The sequence below is a fragment of the Aphelocoma coerulescens genome, chromosome 4 (assembly GCF_041296385.1).
Source record: "Aphelocoma coerulescens isolate FSJ_1873_10779 chromosome 4, UR_Acoe_1.0, whole genome shotgun sequence".
NCBI classification, from domain to species: Eukaryota; Metazoa; Chordata; class Aves; order Passeriformes; family Corvidae; genus Aphelocoma; species Aphelocoma coerulescens.
In genome coordinates, this window is record NC_091017.1 from 75,838,206 (window position 1) to 75,859,665 (window position 21,460).

Genomic DNA, 21,460 nt, shown 5'->3' on the forward strand with positions numbered 1-21,460 from the left:
ACACCTCAAAGCAAAATCTTGTAATTAGGGTATTATTTTTGTAATTAGGATTATTTTCTATCCTTCCTAACTTTTGCAGACTGATGATACAGACAGCTAATGAAGTTAATGAAAAATAAGAAAGTCAGTAAGGTTTTCAGATCACTCTGAGGAATGAAACTAAGATGGATTGCAAACTTCCATATCCAAATTGCTCCCTAAGTCATTAGAAACATACATATTTAATCACAGAGGTTGTGTATCTATTTTCTCTTTTCCCTGGCAAATCTGATCGATGAAAGAAAATAAGCAGCCGTGCTCCCTCCTTCCTCCCTGATTCAGAAAGAGAGAAGACCCATCACTGCAGGGTTTTGTTCTGCCAGTAATTATTTTCCCAGTTTTATAACTCCTGGTGGACCTAAAGCATCTCACAGAGTTATTAAAGTTAGAAAAGACCTTTAAGATCACCAAGTCCAACCATTAACCAAGGACAACCCCCACGTCCACCACTAAACCACACCTCCAAGTGCCACATTCACACTTGTTTTGAACACTTCCAGGGATTGTGACCCCACTACCTTAACAACTCTTTCCATGAAGAAATTTTCCCTGATATCCACTCTAAACTTCCCTGGCACAGCTTGATGCCATTCCCTCTCCTCCTGTCCCTGTTCCCTGGGAGCAGAGCCCGACCCCCCTGGCTGCCCCCTCCTGTCAGGGACTTGTGCAGAGCCACAAGGTCCCCCCTGAGCCTCCTTTGCTCCAGGCTGAGCCCCTTTCCCAGCTCCCTCAGCCACTCCTGGTGCTCCAGACCCTTCCCCATCTCCATTCCCTTCTCTGGACACACTCCAGCCCCTCAATGTCTGTCTTGCCATGAGGGGCCCAAACTGACCCCAGGATTTAAGATGCCACAGCAGTGCCACACTTCAAAAACACATCCAATTCTTCATCAGAGATTCTGGTAGCATTGAGTTGCCCATCGCTCTAGGAGAACTATTCCAGCTTGTATTTATTTTACTGTTTATTTATAGTTTCTATTCACTTATTATTTCACTTTTAAGCCCGATTAAAAAAAAAAACCTTTGCTACAAGACAACCTCTTGCTGATATACAAACATGCACTGGTTAAGACCATAATTTCTCTTAACTTACTACAGTTACTACTACTCCTGCAAATACCTGCTCCAAAATCCCTGCTGAGGGTGTTTTGTGTTTGGATGTTTTACTTTCAGGGCGTGAATCCCATATTCGAGTTTAGTTTAGATTAGAATCGTGAAATATTATTTACACTGTAAGTGCTACCAGAAATAGTCTCAAAATCTATACTGGCAGCAAATTTCAGACAATTTCTTTTTAACTGATAAGCCTTAGTACAGATGAAATGCATCCAAAGTCTTTAGGCTTCCATTACAAGACAAAACCACAGTAATTCACATAATTCTTCTCTGATCTCATTCCAATTTGTCAACACCTTTTTTGAGAAGGGGGAATCCTTCCAATAATAATCTCATTAACAAACACTATGTTACAACAATAATAATGCCTAAATAAAATTTACTTTACACTCAGCAGCTGATGCACTTAAGGATCATTTTATCATATTATAATGAGCTCACATTCAGTTGGATATTTGAACAGCTATTTTGAAGTTGCTGCTTACCAAGACCCTGCTCATACAGTATGTGACTAAAATTCTTTATTTTAGTACATTTGATTCACATTTAGTGATATGAAAAAATTTTTTTCCAGTTTCCTCCCTGTTAAAGCACTGCATTTGTATGACAAAAATATCCTAGACTTAGAACCATTCCAGTTATATAAATTATTATATTAGCACTTGTATCTGCTGCAGTAATTCTGAAGTCTTTAACCACTGAAAAAATGTGTCAAACACTTTCAGTAAATGAAAGTTTATGATATCAACAAGAATTTCTTTATCAGCTAAAATGAAAATCCATTTCTTGTTTTGTACCAATGCCACTGCCTTTTAACTGTGCAATCATCTTCTAAAACATGATGTGATATCCTTACCCTGCTTTAATAGGCATTTTTAACATAAAAGAAGACAAATGTAACTTGCTAATATATTTGTTGACCCTGAGAAATTTTGGAACTGACAGGCAGTTCACAAGATACTCTGAAAAAAAAACCCAAAACACAGAACTGCTTTTTAAACAAACTGGGGAAAAATCATCTAAAAATCCAACCAAAGCAAATTTTCCCTCAAAACCTTTATATGCTCCCCTTCTACAGGGATGACCGAAATTAAATCAACAGGACTGTTAGGAACCTGCTGAGCTGTGGATTTGAGGACATGAAAAAGGCTCAGTTTCACCAGGCCTCTCTATACATCTTCAAGGACACAAGCAGAAGAAAAACACTTCAATAATTAGTTTGATCTTCTTGATTAGAGTTTGGAAATCCCAGGCAAGAACATTTTCTGAAAAGTCTTCCATGAAAGCTGCCAGAAAACCATCTGCAAGAATAGAACTGGGTTGGAAAGCTGTCTAGACAAGTTCCAAACATACTATTTCAGGATACAGGATGGAGACAGGATCAGGACATTCCTGGGCTCCAGCAATGAAACTGCTTGCACTAATTCTTCCCTACACTTCCAGGAAAGAGTCAGCCAGGCTGGACAGGGCTTGGAGCAACCTGGGATAGTGGAAGGTGTTCCTGCCCCTGGCAGAGGGTTGAACAAAGTGATTTTTCAGTTCCCTTCCAACCAAACCACTCTGTGAAGAAAATGATTTTGTCCTTATCACAGAAAGACAAAAACACTTTCTGGTAACCCTGAGCCACTAACAATTGCCTAATGATGAAGAAAATTGAAGAGTTATCCAATGCGTGGAAAATCTAGCATTTAATACAAATAATTACAAATTAGAGCAGGTTCATTTTAGCCATGAGCTTTCTCAGTCACAGCTTACTGCACACCTAAGATCCTCCCAGCACAATCTGCATTTCCAGCTACAATAACACCACTGACAAATTATCTCACCATCTTTCCACATTGGCTTGTGCAGCAGGAGAGGAAAAAAAGCAGCCACCATACTGCCTTGCTCTGAGTTAAGAATCATTATTCCATAAATGCAGAAGATGGGAGTAATGGATGAGACCTAAATCCCTCTGAGTCCCGTTCTCCCCCCTGCAAACGCCAACCTGCACATGGATGAACTCCAAAGTACAAACACATCCACAAACACCTCTAACAGTGAAGAAAACGGGAGGCACAGACTGACAAGGTCCAGACCTTACAGGACACCGTGTACTATAAATACCCTGCAGCTTTCAAGCCCAGGAGAGTAAAAATAGAAAAGACAAAATGTAGCAAAAGGTTCTCCTAGACAGCAGGAAGTCTCCATGCTGACAAGATCCCAACTAGAGCAGGCAGAGAGGCACGGATGCTACTGAATCCAGTGGCAAAGGAGAAACAGGGATGGCCAGAGCACAGCAGACGCTTCTCGAAGAATCCAATGGCTGAAAAAACAGGCTGAAGTAAAAAGGCAGCTGGCAGTTTTCAGTTCAGAAATTATTTTAAGCAATACATTGCACAAACCTAGGACAAGAGGAAACGGCCTCAGGTTGTGCCAGGGGAGGTTTTGATTGGATATCAAGGAAAATTTCTTCACTGAAAGGGTGGTCAAGCACCAGAACAGGCTGCCCAGGGCAGTGATGGAGTGCCCATGCCTCCTGTGGATGTGGCACTTGGGGACAGGGGTCAGTGGTGGCCCTGGCAGTGCTGGGAGAACAGCTGCACTCAATGATCCTAAAGGATTTCTCCGACTTGACTGTATGATTCTGTAATGCTGGAGAAAGCAAGGCAGATTCTCTTCCTATTCAATATAAAAACTGCATAAAAATGTTTAAAGTTCAGTTTCAGATAAAATAGTTCCATGTTCCTTTCCTGATACTATTTGACTTTGTCTCCCCAACATGAACAGCCATCACCTAATCCACGCCAGGGATGGCTGGGGCACAGTCCAACCTCCCATGCTCCCAGAAACACTACAGACTTGGGACTATTCTGACAGAAAGAGCTTCAACAAAAATTACTTGCACTATTGGGAGAATAGTCCTGTTCAGGTTAAAAAAAAAAAAAATAATATTGACCTAATATTGACCTTATGATACAGCTGAATTGAGCTTGAATCATCAAAAAATAAACCCTTATCATTCATTTCCCCTTAGGTCTGTCTTGAAGCGACTTCAGCTGAATCCAGCTATCAAATAAAGAAATTGCTGGAGAATTCAGTGCAAATGCTAAAAGAAGTTCAACAGGTATCAGGCATAAAGTGCTCCACCACCCAGTTTTTCCCAAATGTGTTTGAAACATGCAAAGACATTCACCAATCCTCCAAAAGTAAAGATGGGCTTCAAATGCAGCTGACAAAATTAATAAAGAATATATTTCCCATGGAAAACAGCACACTAGATTTAGGGTTCAAATACAATAAAACCAGCATTCACCAAATGTAAATAATATCCAGTGAACTGGAAATATGGTTGCATTTTTTAGGGTAATATAGAAATTAGTCCACTCTGCACAAAGGATTGGATTAGTCCCAAGTTCATGAATAATAACATCAACCAAGATTAGTATGATTTTCTAAATAAACTGCACAAAATAAAACTATCTGGAATTTTATCTAATGACTTATTTATTTCATAGGTATAGGCACTTAATTTTACTGAGTGATGCTATTATTTAAAAAATGCAAAATCATTAATCAATTATTTTTGTCTGCCTTATGAAAGACTGTTGCTTCCTTTAAGATGTTGTAACTGGCATCTTAAATTTATTGGGAAAAAACCCACCACACATGCACTGCAATTCAGAACTGTCTCTTCCCAGCAAATCTAGAAGGACAAAAATGTGTCATACTGAAGGAAAACAGAATCAGTCATGAACAATCTGCAACAGGAACGCTCACCATTATTTGTGCTGTTGTTAAAACTCTGCAATAATAAATAACAGCCCTAAATAAAGATCCTAAAAGGCACAACTGCTGCATGGCTCTGGGAATAAAGGCACAGTTAAAATAAAACGGCCACACTGCTATTTAAAATTCCCAGGCAAAACTAATGAAAAGAACCACAGATTGACATTAGAAAATTTAAGCCTTAGCACAGAGCAAATCTCATCTTCAAAAACTCAACACAGCTCCTTCATCTTTTCATCCATGTGTACATATATGATTATTTTTTGGTGTTTTTCCAAAAACAATTGCATGGATGGTGCTGGTTTATAGTTGGCATTTATTTGGTTTTTTCTTTTCTCTTCCTTTCATATACAGCTTGTGTTCATAACCTATTTAACTAGCACTCAAAACCACCAGAAACAAAAAAATATCCCCTGACTCCTTATGGACAACTTCCAAAAGTCTTATTTTTGAGCTGTACATAAAATATCGTGTAATTGCAGTTAAAACCTTCCTAAAAATGTAATTCTTTTTTCTTAGGAAAACCACCCACAGTGTAACAAATAAAATTGCAATCCACTTGGTTACTATGCAGGAAGGCTGAGAGTAATAAGCAGCAACACTTGAGAATATGTTTTAGTTATTTATTTCCTTATAAAAATGCCACAGAATCAAAAATTATAACATTTATAGTTTAAAAAAAATGGTCAGAAAACAAAAGTAGCAATAAATACAATTATCTTATGCTTTTAACTAATTGTGACACTAAAGCCAGAGGAAAAAAACACATTTCAATTAGGAATTTCAACACTGCAGAGAAAAGAAATTCTAATAATTTTTTCCAGCATGTATTTCTTAGAAAATCTCAGTAATGGCAAGTTAATAAAAGACGTGACAGGCCCTACCTGCTACTCTTCCCACATGGCAACAAGCACTGGGAACAGGGTACCCCAGCAAGCACCAATCCTCTCCCATCTCTGACATCCACACTAAGTTTTAATTAGTTTGCTTGTTCAGGGCTTCCAAGAATAAATGCAGGTCTGTCATTTCTAATGCTGTCTCATGATCAGCTAATGGATTTTCAGAGGGTTTTTTTTTTCCTCCAGCTCAGACAACCCTCTTGTCTTATAAATGTCTTCTAAATCAGTTCCTAGGTTATCCATATTTTCTCACCTGGAACACTAACGAGCTTGTCTAAAATTCACTTTTAATTCACCGTTCTCTTCCCCTGACTCACTGAGGTGTTATTTTTCAAACCCACATCACATTTCTGCATTACTCTCCAAAGTACCAGTACAAACCAGTGGATGTGCCATCATCTGGAAATCTGTCAGTCATGTGCTTATACATACACTGAGTTCAGAGTCTAAGTTCACAGATACAAAGGACTAAATTTGCATTTCTGGAGCCCCAAAACTTGTCTACAACAACTTCCAGTTTTTCTAGCCTTGTCCAAAATCATACACAGCTTGGAGAACAAGAGGGTGCTCTGAATATTCAAATGTGAATGCCAAAATAAAGCATGAATTTGTCCTGGTGGTGCTGGAAATCACATGATCAGGCAAATTTTGGCTGTAAGGGACTCAGGATTTCATCTGCTCCAAACTGCTGGTTAAAACTCCTCTACAACTCCCTGCAAGGAGGTTGTGGCAAGGTGGGGACTGGCCTCTTCCCCCAGACAACCAGCAAGAGAATGAGAGGACATGGCCTTGAGCTGTGCCAGGGGAGATTCAGGGTGGACATCAGGAGGAATTTATTCACTGAAAGGGTTGTCAGGCATTGGATCTGCCCAGGGAGGTCTGGAGTCCCCATCCCCGGAGGTGTCTAAGGAAGGACTGGACGTGGCAGTCAGTGCTCTGGGCTGGTAACAAGGTGGGATCAGTCACAGGTTGGACTCAATGATCTTGGAGGGCTTTTCCAACCTGAATTATTCTGTGGAAGTAGGACTGCCTTCAAAGGTTGCCCAGGAACTTTTGCAGCAAAGTTCTGCTGCCTTTTGGGGCCATTAAATCTCTCTCTTCTATTCACTGACCTATTTCAATGACTTACAGCAGAACTTCCCATCTCTATGATCTCCCTGTTAAGCAGCTCATTTGAATCCACAAGTGGACTTCAGAGCTCAAACTGAATGGGATTAAATACCTATCTATTTATTTATTTATTTGCCAAGACAAAGTTTCAAATTAGATATTCTCTCTCTCTCTCTCTCTCTCTCAGGAAGGAAATTGCTTTGAAACTTTTTAAGGAGATCCCAATCTTTGCCCACAGAACGTGCACTTGGCATCTCGTGGAGGCTGCTGCTGCACAGGCAGATTGCAATCGAAGCCCCAACAGAGGTAAACAAGAGACTATTCCCGACTTGACCAGACTGCAAATGCAATTCCAGGCAGAAAAAAATAAAAAAGTCTTTAAAACTGGGATGATCGTTAACTTATCTGAGAAAAACAGAAAGAGCAGCTGAATAACTCCAGCTAAAAATGCAACAGATAAACACACTCTGAAGGTAACACATTTTTCATCATGGAGCTTTCGTGATTAGGCTTGTGTGGCTCATATAAAACACGTTTTAGTCAAACATACTCCACTGGAATCAAAGCAGAGGGAAATAAGTAAAACTACTTATTTCCCTAATATAAAAAATAAAATTACATGTTCAAAAGGGGGGTTTTATTTATTCATATTATCTAGAAAACTATGAGAAGAATAAATCAGAATGGAAATATTCATAGAAGTTGAATAAAAGAATAGCCTAACATTTCTCTACCCTCTCTAAACAGCACTTTATTTTCTCGACTCTCCTTGACACACTGCTAAAATAGAAATACATTGTTTCTCATCAAAATACAATCTTGGGAACATGAGGTTTTACCATTAAAGAAATCCACGTCCTGTAGCTCAGCTTGTAATTTCTTGATTTACATTTGCTCAAGCGTGCTATCAAACAAAGGTGTGGCTGAGCCCAAAGTTAATCCAGCACCTGGTGAAACTATGAAGCTACAATGGCACTTTCCCTTCTGGGCTGATGTTTCCTCCTCTCTGGGCAAAGCAGTTGAAAGTAAAGCTAAAGAAAACAGGACATTCCCTCACAGAGGACCCAGTAACTTGGGTTTCACATCTGAGTTTGGTGCACAGAAGTTTCACTTGCTGCGCCAACACCAGTACCAGAATAACAGAGAGCTGGTAACCCCATTTTCAGCTGGTTTCACAGTGAATTCGGGATTTTAGTCTGTCTTTCGTATCAAGAGCAAAATTATCAAGGTTTATAGTGAAAGTTAATTACTATGTTATTACCAGCTATGTGGAATGAAAGAACTCTCTGCCTTGAGTCTGTGAAGTTGTGTAAATGGTTAGAGACTTTCATGTGCAAAATAATTTGTAGAGAAATAACATAATTTTTTTTCAAAAACAAAGAAAGACATCCAGATGTCATTTCTTTGGGAAGTGACTCACTCAAAGAGCAGAGGAACCATACAGAGACATCATTTTGGGGGAATTAAAGAAGTAGCTTTCCATTATTAAGAGCAACTCAGAAACAGAAAGGCACCAGGCCTCTACATACTCTCTCAATGATTGCAGGACAAAATGAAACAGGTTTTAATAGTTTCTGTAATTTGGATGGTTGGTTTTGTTTTGTTTCTATTTTGAACCTGTCTTTCAAGGTGAAATAACAAACCAGGAGCACGTGCTCAGTTGGATACCTATCTTAGATTGACTGTTCCATAACTTTCTAAATTGCTTTATACGACAGACATAAGCAAATAGTTGTTGCTACTGTATTCCTTCTCATATTTTGAGACTATAAATTATTTAGAACAAGAGCCTCTAAACATGTTTGAACAGAGCTTTCCAACAGAGATCACGAACAAAAACTGCTCATGTTTTTATTATCCAACACTATTAAGATAATTATGTAAAAAGAGTAAATACAGCATCAGGCTGAAGGAAGAAACAAAACAAACCAAAGATACTTGCCTGGGTAACAAGTGGCTCCAATAGTCTCTCTACTGTGAGAGTCCTGATTTCCAAACTTTTGGGGTCCCATTTCAAAATGATAGGTGACGTTGCAGAAGTCATACTCCCTGGAACAGATAAAATTACACAACACGAAAATTATTAGTGCAAGATCCACATACTGCGTATCATTTATTTAAAGAATAAATATATATATCCACACATAAAATACTTCTCCATAATCTCACTGGGGTTCCTCTACTCCCAAGAACTCCAAGTGCACCACTGCCACATCCAAAGAGTGCTTAGACATTTATATTCAGGATTTTTTTACTCCTGTACCTCCAACACCACAGCAGATGGATGTGTCCTGAAGGAACCACATCCCATGGAGGGAACAGGCAAGACCAGGTGTATCCTGAAGGACTCCATCCTGAGAGAACCCAAACTGGAGCAGGGGAAAAGTGTGAGGAAGAAGCAGGAGTGTTATGAACTTACTACAACCCCCATATCCCCCTGCATTGCTCAGAGTGGGAGAGACAAGGAAGCAGAATACTCAGAAATGGAATAAAACAAATTCAACAACTCTGTTGAGATTTTTGAATCAAACTTCTCCACAGTATTCAGCGTTTCTTAATTTTCCATCAAAAAGAGAAGTACCCATTTAAAGCCAAAACAGATTCTGCAGACCACCTTAGGCTTAAAAGCTTAAACAAAGCCCAAAATGAAGACAACAGCAAATTGCTGTCATTGTATTTCCCATTTCAGGTTTTCATGCCATTTTCTAGATAGTTGACTTAATTTTTGAAATTCCACATACAGAGAAGTCCAGCTGTCAGGTTGTAAGAGCCATCCAATGCACCTCATTGCACTGAACAGTGATTTAAGTATTTGGTGACAAGAAAAGCCACATATAAACTAACTTGTCCACCAAACAAGAAGACCAAACAATCTAATGAGAAAAATCTTCATTTTAAATAATTATAATTTAAATATTTCCCTTCATTTTAAAATTAAAATGAAAGATTAGAAGTCCCATATACCATGAGAACACTTAACAGGTAAAGACAAACCAGTAATATCATATTGGACATGGTGTGAGATTTAAGTCAAGCCCCTCTGTATACAATATCCCAAAAGTTTTAAATTGTTTTCTCCAGAAAACAATTTTAGTATTTTTAACTTAGTAACTTTAGTATTTTAATTTAGTATTTTTAACCAATAAGCTAATTTCAGCTATGAAATTTACAAATAAATAAATGAATGAATTACCACCATAATTATGGGAACAAAATGGAAAGAAATTCAGCTATTGCCTCTTGAATCACAACCCACTTCATGAAGCACAATTCAGTAAGGTAGTTACTCAGGATTTAGCAGCATTATCCAGTATATACAAAATAAATTCTACTGCTCTACTCAGGAGAATGTCTTGAGTAATCACTATCAATCAATATAAACAGGCTGGTGAGTCTCTGCAAAATTCATTCACAGGCTGCAAAAGATTCTCACTGGGTTAAAACTCTTGCTCAAAAACAGAGGCATATCAGAACTCCCTAATCAAAGTATTTATAAATCACATCTAAAAACCACCATTAGCCTCCCCTCTCTTGCAAACATTTGGTAACAGAATTATCAGACACTACCTAGCGAGTGCTAAATCACTATTATTCAGTTTCTACTCTTCCACAAAAACCCATTAGGTTTCGTGTTTTACAGTGCTGAAAACACCCAGACGTGATTAAAGAAAACTGAGGCAGTTTCTAGTTGCTGTAAACATGGTTGATGTGGGAGCCATCATTTTTCCAACAGACAATATTTAATTATCTTTCCGAGCCTGTTTCTCTTTTATATAAAGTTAGTTGCCACTCCAGTTGGCTTCTGGAATTCAAAAAATAAGTCTGAAGCAGACAATTATTCTAATTGGTTAATTGTGACTTATGATACTTTCAAATATGTCCCATAGTCTTTCTTTTTACTAAGCACACTTTTTCTCACCAACTACTAACATGAGTATTCAAACATACACTTGTCATATTTCAAAAATAATTTCAAAGCTGTACCACAGTCCAGAGCCTACAAAAGCAATTTAATTTCAGTGGATGGCAGTCATGCAGGTGATACTAAAAATAACCTGGATGATCAGATTTACATCCCAGAATACAGCCTCAGGTTCAACCTTTATTAAAAAATGAAACAAATATCCTTCAGAACTCAATATGAAAGGGTGAGCAGGGCTTTCAAATAGAAAATGGCACAGGCAAGAAAAAACCTTATTAAAAACTTATGACTGTTTTTCATTCGGAGTCAAATCTACACCACAACAGCAAATCAGTAAAAAAAAAAAGTCAAATTAATGTATTTTTCTCAACATTCCTTCAGCTGCTGTCACAACAGCAATTTTAAATGACAAGACTAAAATGAAGTTACCTGGCCAAGTGTTTATGTAAGAATAGATGGAATATTTCTTCCTTGCAATTTCTACATTGAACTTCCTACACCAAACAGGCTAACAGGGACTGCTCAGTTGGATAAAGCACAGGATACTAAGAGTATTTTATGACTATTGGACCAAATATTCCCCAAAAGTAGCTTTAAGTACTCCACTGATAGGAAATATAAGTTAACAGTGCTGTAATAATACTGCTATAGAAGTATACAGATACTGCAGTCCTACTCCTGAAACTAGCTCCAGACTTTTTTCAAGAACATATTTTAGGAATTCTATTGCCTGTGTTTCTTCTTCCTTGAGCACGTGCCAAAATGTCTCTTGTTCTAAGCTTTTAGCTTTTCCTCAATACAGCAATACAGAAATGTCTCTATCCAGCTCAGTAATGTTCAGTGTGACCATTTGTTCAGCCAGTCTGTCTTCAAAGCCTATCTGTAAAGGAAATAAGTATTTACTTTAGCAAATACTAACAAATATTTACTAGAACAAGTGGAATCAAAATCCACATCAGTAGAATTCTCCATTACGTAACAGTCCCTAAAAGTCTAAACCCCATACCACCCTTACCACCAGCCTTTTCACACAGCATAATTTTACTTTTTGGAACATCCTACGAACCCAAAATGTTCTGCATGTGGAATTGTTTGTCTATCACACTACAACTCCCTGTTTTCCTCTACAACAGATCCACTCCGTGTGACTTACACAGCAGTGCTTTTTCTGAGGGTCAAAGCAGCTCACAAGTGACAGCTCATTTCTGTGCTGCAACTTCAGTGTAAGAGTAAAAATCTTTAAAATCTACAAGCAAATACAACGTTTGCTGAAGCAAAGTGATAAGTTTTTAGAAATATAAACATTGCCAGTCTTGAACAGGCCTCCAGCTGTTAGTCCAGCTCACATCTGCAATGCAGACATGAAAGACAGATGGTAAACATTTCATCCTGAATAAATTAAAAACCCTTTCTACCTGACTCATAGCAAAGCTGTAGGATTAATCAGCTGGCAAGAGTAGACTGGCAATGCTGGCAGCACAAGTCTGTACTTCCAACACTCTATTTGCTACTGGAAGGCAAAAAATTATATTCATTGGTGAAAGAAAGATGTCCAGCAAGGTAGACAATCAGTAAGGTGAGAGGAGCCAAAAGGCAAAATAGTAATAAGCCAGCCTATGTTTCCAAATAGTAGATTTAAAATACTAACTTTCTAATACTAGATTTTTAATATCTAATGTTTCAAGGCATTTATATGGACTACTAGAGAAAATATGCTTTACAACTGATTCTCCCACACCAGTCACCACCCCGGACTGCAGCCCCCATACCCAGATCAAAAGGGCACTTCCCCACATGCCTTAAACACGCCTGATCTCCCAGCTCAGCTCTTCCTGCACGTTTCTACCCTTCTCCCTTAGTAATAGGGCTGTGAATTCCACCAGGAACAGAACCTGGCTGAACACTAACCAACCCTACAGAAGGAAAACAAGTGCTCAACTCCGTGCCTGGTTTTGAAGCCACATTAATGGCAGCACAGGTCACAACCAAAGCTCTGAGAAGAGCAGCAGAGGTGGAGGACAGGTCAGCTCCTCCAGACACAGACTGGTTTAAGATGAGTTAAAAACTGAACGACACAGTCTGCACTTCCTCGGTTCACATCTGAAGATTGAGAACCACGTCAAAACAAACACCTCTCTGCACAGAGACAGACTTCTGGGAGGAATAAGGAATTCCTTCCAGCAGGATCCACAATCTCCTGAGACAGACAGAAAAAAAAAAAAAAAATCTGACTGATTTCACAGACATTTATGTGCTTCTTTGGGAGACGGAAATCTAAACACATGAATGGTTATACCCCTGAGTCTGCCTACGGAGCGTAACAGAGTTTAGGGATGCACGAGCTGGCTCCGGAATAGCTCGCACAGGTACAGGGGAGGCTGAAGCACAGGACAAACCAGCTCAGACATCTGAAATCCTACCAACACACACAGCCATAGAGAGCCCACCCCCTGCCTGACCTGGCTGGCAGAGGGCTGCAGTGAGATATATAAATATATATATATAAAAATCTGGTGGTATATATAGCCAAGATTCTGTTCCCTTACATTTATCTGCAGTATTGAGCAATGCAGTTGCACCTCTGCTCTGACCTGAGCAGCAGAAAGTGTAGCTGCAAGAGCTCTGATACTCAAGGGAGCCTGGTTTCCAGCACAATTCCCAACCCCTTCATCCATTCTCTGTCTCTACTCACACAAGAATACAAATAGAGACAGAACAACAAAAAGCAGGAGGGCGTAACAATTGCCAGGAGAGGAAATAAAGCGGAAGTGCTAAGAGGACAGAGACTTACAACAAGGAGTAGAAATGCAAGGAGAAAGGGAATAGAGAACGTGCCTTTCTGCAGATAAAAAGCTCTTATCATTAGTCAATGACAGACCAGCACAGCCTCCAGCGGATCTGGCTGAAACAATCAGAGCTCAAACGGGCAGTTCCTATCACCTAGCTTAAAAAAACAGAGAAAGGAGAAAGTGAAAAAATAATAAACAGAGCAGGATGGTTTGGAGGAGTATAAGGAATATCCATCTCCACACTTAAACAACTTCTTGACATACTTGTTTATTTTGTTTCATGAATGTGACTCTTCTCTCTTCTTTCCTAAAACTTCGGCAGGGAAGAAACAAGCCAGACTAAACCTTTAGGCCCCACTCTCAAGCTTAACCACGCAGAGAATTTTTAATTTGACCTTTTCTAAGCTCTCAGCTTCCTTTTGGATTCACAGCCCTCTCCCCTTCTGCTAACCCTCCACCTCCACAGTGGGGCAAGACTCTGCTTTGGCCTCAACAAAACCAAAGTTCTTAAATGGAAGCAGCCCATGATGCAAACTCAGATTTCTAACCAATAAACCACCAAGGAAGAAAGGAAAAGGGCTTTGCAAGGAGAGGACTACCTTGGCAACAGAGCCAGGGAGACAGAGACCATGGAGAGCCCCAACACAGGAACCAGCAAGCTAAAAAAAGACAATGCTGGAGTGATTCACATTTTTCAGTCATATTAACCAGCTCAATTGGAGACAGCAGCCTACACCAAGACCTGCCTCAGATGTGAGAGCAAACTGCCTCCAGAAATTGAAGAGGCCCTGAAAAACTCCCAGGGAAGGCACAAACACCAGCGTAAGGAGCAGAGTAAGAGAGATTCCACCCACACCCAACCCGCTGCTGCCTCTGCTTCAACTGGAGAGAGAGAATGGACCTCAGAATTCTGTGCAAACCTTAACTGCATGCAGTGTCCAAATCGTTTTTATCTACTATATGGCTCAGAAAAATAACTCTACTTTAAGGGCTCACACACCTACGGCTGCAGTTTGAGTGCCTGTTTGAGCTCTCTCATCATTCAGCACCCAGGTGAAGTTTATTATTTAGAAGATCTTCACTCCAGGGGGATGTTATATCCAATATTCAATTCTTAAAATACCTAAATTCCCAATGGTTGGTTCTCCATGAGGAGCCTGGTGATTTAGGGAGTGCTATCCCTAGGAAGGATGAAATATAGGGTTGTTTGCATTTGTTTGCTTTATTAAATATTAGGGGTAGAATCACGTGAAAAGTAATTTACTCCAATACAAGTAAGCAGTCAAAGTGCTTGAAAGCTGCTTTAAACAGCCATACACAAAATTCCTATATTTGAATCATTTATCTTGAATTTCTTACACAAGCATGCTTTTTTTCCTCTGAGCAACTTTAACAGTCAAGGCAGGGGAGTTTCCCAAAAAGCTCAGTGAAACAGAAGATTTTAAGGAATCTGTACCACAGGGCAGCCCAGGCCTCAGAAGAAGCTGTCCTGTCTCTTCTGTACAACCACAGATTTTCCCACAAATCGCTCTGTACTCACACAGCTCCTCAACACCTCCTCATAGAAGTCCTCTCACAGCTCTGGACGTGATCAAAGCCTCTGAGCTCAGTGCTGCTGGGAGGCTGGTTCATGTAGGGTCATGCTGCAAGCCCAGGGAAACCAAATCATTTTAAATCAGGTCCTCGGTGCAGATCTGACACTCTGCCTTCTCCCTCCGTCACATTTTCCCCCAAATGATGCAAATTTCTACATGTAGCAAAGTAATATCTGAGTAAGACAGTTAAATTGCTGTAGATATGCTGAATTTACAGAAATTACCTTCCTTTTTAGTAGTAAAACTGTAACTTTTGAAACTTTTTTTTCTGCTTCTACTTAAGGCAACATTAATCACACACCTTGCAGGAAAAAAAACTCCTAACATTTATTAATTTCTTCTGTTTGACACTTTTCACAGTATGAACTCGGCATTAGCAATAACAGCTCACATTTCACAAAGACAGAGAAGTATTAAGAATCTTTGGTTTAAATTAACACATTTGCTCCCCTTACAACACAGAATTAGTGTCTCGGGTTCCAACAATTCTTCAAAAAGTGTTCTTGAACTTAATCCTAACCATGACTTTGCAAGCTTCTGCTTCTGCTTCTGCATGTAGGGGTCATCCTTTCACTGAAAGAATCCTATTTACAATTCCTCATCCTTGGAAACTCCAATTAACCTTACCTCTGTATTACCCTGCAGCTGCTCTTCATTTCTCAGAGAGAGAACTCTTTATTCCAGGCAGTTCAACCACTGCTGCCTCTAAATGAAACAATTGACAGTTTTTCCTATGGAGAGTCAAAGCTTTAGGGGGTTTTGAGCTTTTTTTTAGTTTGGTTGGCTTTTTCAGGAGACTGTTTCCCTGCTGGTTTCACTAGAATGGCAATGCTGTATTAGCATCTCTACACACATTTCTCTTTCACTAAGCTTTAAATTATCTAATTATTCATCACTTTAATTAAAATTTTTTTCTGTTGTTCCTACAGGTGCAACATTGTTTTCCTGCACTGAGCTCCAGACACAACCAGCCCAAAGCTTGTACAATCCCACTGGATGAGAAGAGTCTCCCTTTGCCCTTGGAAAGTCCACAAGCCTCCACACCAAGGAGAAGGGGCTCTGCCATTTTCCAACTCCATAACTAACACATTAAATAAGATTGGTTTCAAACAACGCCCAGTGGAAGCACAGCTGACATCTTCCTCAGCAATTAATATCTGGGGTCATTATCCACCTCTCTGAACATTCCCAGAAACCTCCAGATATTCAATTGTCCTGTATCTGCATTTGTCCAGCTTCTCATCAATTGCCTCTGAGAAATTCCTAAAAATCGCAGAGGAATTCATCATCTAACCTTGTGTTCATTAAATCTGCTCTTCCTTTAAACATTTTACAGAAAGTTGTTCTATCCCTAGAAAAACCTGTTCAGAATAGGCCTCATTCTGAGAGGAGCCAGGGGTACCACTCCATAATCATTTGCCACTAATGCAAACAAAGGACAAAGTAAAAATCTGCAATGATAGAACTAAATGTTATTAGAATAAGAACTGAACTGCTTAATTCTGCTTGGTCACTTGTTACTGAAAACTTTCCTGATGCTGTTCTTATAGTGATGGATGTTTTAAATAAAGCACAGTGCATAGATTGCCATCCATGATGATATCCAAGAAGTTTTTTCTTCCCCAGCTGTGTGTTCAGAGGATTTGCTGCTGTTCTGTTAGTTGGAAAAAACTGAAATACAATGTGGCATAAGAACTGCATCACCATTATATTCTCAACTGAATTAACTGAATTAAAGATAATAAAGCTCTGTGTTTCGTATTCAGAAAAGTCTTTTATTCAAAAGGATGTGATGCAATCAGGGAACATGTACAATTTCTAATGTAAAAGATGCCATCTCAAAGCTTTTAAAGAAGGCAACTTAAAAAACAAAAAAAAAGTAGCACTTTCTCCCAAAACTGACACACGACTTTGGAAAAATGTCAAGAGAGAGATAAGGCTTCTAACACCTGACCACTCTCTTTAATCCATTATATATTTGGACTAATCTTGATTTTTTCTTATTTTTCTTGAGTATGCAGAGTACTGAAGACAATCCAGAAAAGAAGCAGAATTATCTCAGAGAAATGCTGACAATTCAACATAAACCTCTTACAAAACAATGGGAGAAGTAGACACTTGAATATGTAACAAAGTACTACATGGGGGTAACAAAATTAAAGTTGCTATCACAGATTTACAGATTTTTATTTAAGAGAACTTTAGAAATCCTAAAACCAAAAAATAACCAATTATTGTAACTGACTCCCTAGTCCAGGCCAAGTGAGTGAAAGCTGAAATTAAACAGCTTCACAGAAATTTCTATTTCTTCATAGAAATAAACAACTTTTAAAAGATTTTTAAATATGGAAAAAATATGTATGAGGAACAGGGACCTGAGATGGATTTTTCATCCCTGCTTATTTTAAATTCAGAACTTGACTGTCTCTCAGGTAAGGATAACTTTAAACAGAACTGACTTCATTAGAAGATACGGTGCATGACATGGAGGTGATTACAGTAATCACATCTCTTCCTTCCTGCAGGACACTGTCAACAAAAAATTTTTAAAAAGGCAAAGGATGGGATCTGGCTTCATTTCAAAAAGTTCTGTACAGCCATGCAAACACACTGAAGGTCATTCTGCAGTCCCCAAAAAACAACCAGGTTTCCAGAAAAGTCAATTCACACGCTCCAGCAGGAACTAAACTGCTTTTATCCAAGTGAATTCCAGACCCCTTGAACTCCAGCACTGAACACCACACAATCTACAGCACTACCTTCCATTAAGATAAGAAGCATACAGATTTAAGAGTCCCCACTAATTATAAATGTACTGGAGTGGGTCAGGCAGGCCAGTGACATCGGGAGATTTATGCTCCATGGCAACACAATTCATGGAGCTGGAAAGGCACTGGCACTGCCTGGTGCAATCCACTACCCATAAAATGCAGAGAACTGTTTGATCATAGATTGGACATGTTGGAGATGATTTGTTTCAAGAAATATTTCTCCAAGTAATGGGATTATTTACAGAGCTGGAGATGATATAGTCACAGAATCACAGAATGGTTTGGGTTGGAAGGGACCTTAAAGCTCATTTTGTCCCACCCCTTGCCATGGGCAGGGACACTTCCACTAGACCAGCTTGCCCCAAGCCCAGTCCAACCTAGCCTTTGAACACCTTTCCAGACAGAAAAATCACAATCTAGTGGCAGCTGATATTTACATTCCACATACACAGCAGCAGCATAAAAACCCACCATCATGGTAGTAAATTTCCTCACCATACCAAATTTTTAAAGTTTCCTCCGTAACGTCTTATTATGAACAAAGCCAGTTTTCAAGGCAGTAAATCTATTTGATTTGGCTCACATCCCTGTCTTTAATAACTCCAGTGTATGCTGCCAGCCATCACAACGATGCATGAATGTTCCTGGGCTTTAGTGGGGTACTTGCAGCAGAATTAAGAAAACGAGGCAGATAATTCAATAGTGACAAGTGTCATTGCAGTTTCTCTCCATTGCACAGGCATGGAAAGTATCCAGAATCACCATTTGTCCCATCAAGGGATGTTCAGCCTTTAAGCCTGAGTTCTTTTTTGTTTTGTTCCCTGTATCCCAATACCCAGTCAATAGGTGATTCTGCTGCCCTCACTAATCCATGGCATCCTATCACTTGTTCTGCTGCCATGTACAAAGCACTCTAAGCTTATCCCTTGTGGCTGTTTTGTTGTTGTTCACTTGGTTTTAACTACATGTTTACATCCCACTCCTTAAATTCCCTATTTGTCCTCACTAATTCCACTGTGCCATACTATTTCTTCAAAAATCATTCTTATCACTGCGGCTCCAGCTTTCTGCTGTCTGAGAACAGACTGATGGGGCTGTTTCTCATCTACTCTATTCTATTAATGCTCCAGTTTGCAACAGGAAATCTAATTTGTTATCATCAGCTCGTATTTTTTGATTTCTGTGTAGGACTTATAACTAAACATGTTTTTTCCCCACCTATTCCATGAAGGAATCAATCATCCTAAGGACAAGAGAGAGGGTTTTTTTTATCTGAGATGTAATTGTGTTGTCCTCTTAGCTTTAATTTGCAGTCCAAGCCAACATAACCTGCAACACCTTCAGAACATAAATACCCTTTCAATAATCTTGTGCTTTACAAAGGCCCGGCATCGTATTTTATGAAACCATTCTTGCCTCAGATCTGTGTTAATCAACATTTGAAATAGGGAGGGGAAAAAAAACAACGAACAAAAAAAAAATAAACAACAAAGCCAAAACCAAACCAAGCAAAAAAATCAACCAGAAAAACAACAACAACAACCCACACAAAAACAAACAAACAAAAAATCACCCCAAAACCCAAAAAAACAAAACCCAAGAAAAAAAAACTTACTGGCAAACCAAATTTGGAGTTTTTTAGTTTTCCTCAGTCAACTGTGATACCCAAAGATGTGTTAACTCTACCAGCTAGAACTTCTATAGTCATCATTCTAGAAATGCTCAGAATCTTTTTTTAGCTGCTGATATTTATGGTATGACCACAAGTGAAGACAAGACAGTTCATTAAATTAATGCCAGTCTAGACTACATCTGCAACTGGTAACAGAATGAGAGAATTTCTCAGATTCATCACTGTGACTTTAATTGGGCCCTGTGTCAACCCCTACTTTGAGCCACATCTACCATAGCCTTTCTCTCAATTAAGTGAACCAAAAACACTACAAGGGCTTTGAATTAGCAAAACCAGATTTTATTAGGACACAGCTTGGTGATTACAATCAAGAAAATTCAGGAAGATTGAATCAAAATGAAAGGGATTTATGAACAAATCTATCTCCTTCCAACTGTGGCCTTCCAGGGTTGAGCTCTTCCTTTGGCTTTGCTCTCAACTCTTAGCACTTTGAGGAGGTTTGTTGGATAGCAACATATTTTGCCATGTCTTTGACAGCCTCAAAAAGCCCATTTCCACCCCTGTTATAACACATGGGCAGGATACCTGTTTGGGTGTCTGTTCATTACTCTTCAGAAGGCATCTGGTTTCTGGGAATGCTACAGGTTCTATTCTCCCTTCTGTATCTCCAGCTGCCTCCCTGATCAACCATACACAAAGAATTCAAGCTATAGATAGACCAACATTTATTATTTTCCTTTACTTTCATGTCCTTTCCTCTCCTCTTATGTTTCCAGGAAATCTAGTTACTGACAATAAATTAACTGATCTCAGGACTGAATATTACTGAAATGCAAAATGCCAGCCCACAGGATTTGACCCTTTACTTGTTCCTCCCTTCTTTCCTTCCAAACAAACAAGAACCATAGAGCAAGATTGTTCTGAAGTTCTTACAATGGCAGTGAAAAAGATTAAATTTAATACTGATAGATGCAAAGTGATAAAAACCAGGAAGGACCAGGATCCTGCCTGCATACATAACGATGGACTCTGAATTGGTTATTAAAACACAGGAATGCAATCTGTGAATTATAATAGCTTTCTGTAAATGCCAGCTTAACACAGAGCAGCAATAAAGTGAGGAATTATTCTAAAAGGGAACAAGAATAAACCAGAAAAGACCATTATGCCATTATAAATCCATATCATTAATATAATTTAGCCATCACTTTCCTACAAAGAATATTGCAGAACAGAGGAATACACTGGCAACAAGGGCAGTCAAGGACAAAAAACTACAGAGATTAAAAAGTCTTCATAGTGCAGAACAAAAGACGATCTAAAATCATAGAAACATAGAATATCCTGAGTTGGAAAGCACCCACAAGGATCATCAAGCCCAACTCCTGACCCTGCACAGGCGAATCCCAACAATCCCACCTGTGCCTGAGAGCATTGTCCAAACATTCCTGGAGCTCTGGCAGCCTTGGGGGCCGTGCCCATTCCCTGGGGAGCCTGGGCAGTGCCCCAGAACCCTCTGGGGACAGAACCTTTTCCTAATAAAAACCTCTCCTAATAATAATAACAACCTGTAGTGTCATGGATAAAATTAAACAACCTTTTGCTTTTGTCTTTCCCAATGGAAAAAAAAAAAAATGAAAGTGTCAAAAAAACCCCCAAAAACCTTTTGAAGTCATCCGGAAAGGTTTGGGAACTCCCTGTCATAGTGTACTACAGATGTGAGAAGCTTCCATCAGCTCATAAAATACCTCAATTCATTCATGACAGGGAACAGAAAGGGAAAAACCCATAAAACAAAAAAATCCCTAACAGACTGTCC

General features: G+C 39.2%; 1 protein-coding gene across 5 annotated transcripts in view; it reads right to left on the bottom strand.

The window, feature by feature from the left end:
- Positions 1-21,460, bottom strand: part of CTNNA2 (catenin alpha 2) — a 463,984-nt gene that overhangs the window by 398,528 nt on the left and 43,996 nt on the right. For all 5 annotated transcript variants that reach the window (XM_069014748.1, XM_069014753.1, XM_069014749.1 and 2 more), the window contains exon 2: positions 8,874-8,980. In XM_069014748.1, coding sequence (XP_068870849.1) covers positions 8,874-8,975 — 102 coding nt within the window. In that variant the 5' untranslated portion in view covers positions 8,976-8,980. The remainder of the gene's footprint in view (positions 1-8,873; positions 8,981-21,460) is intronic.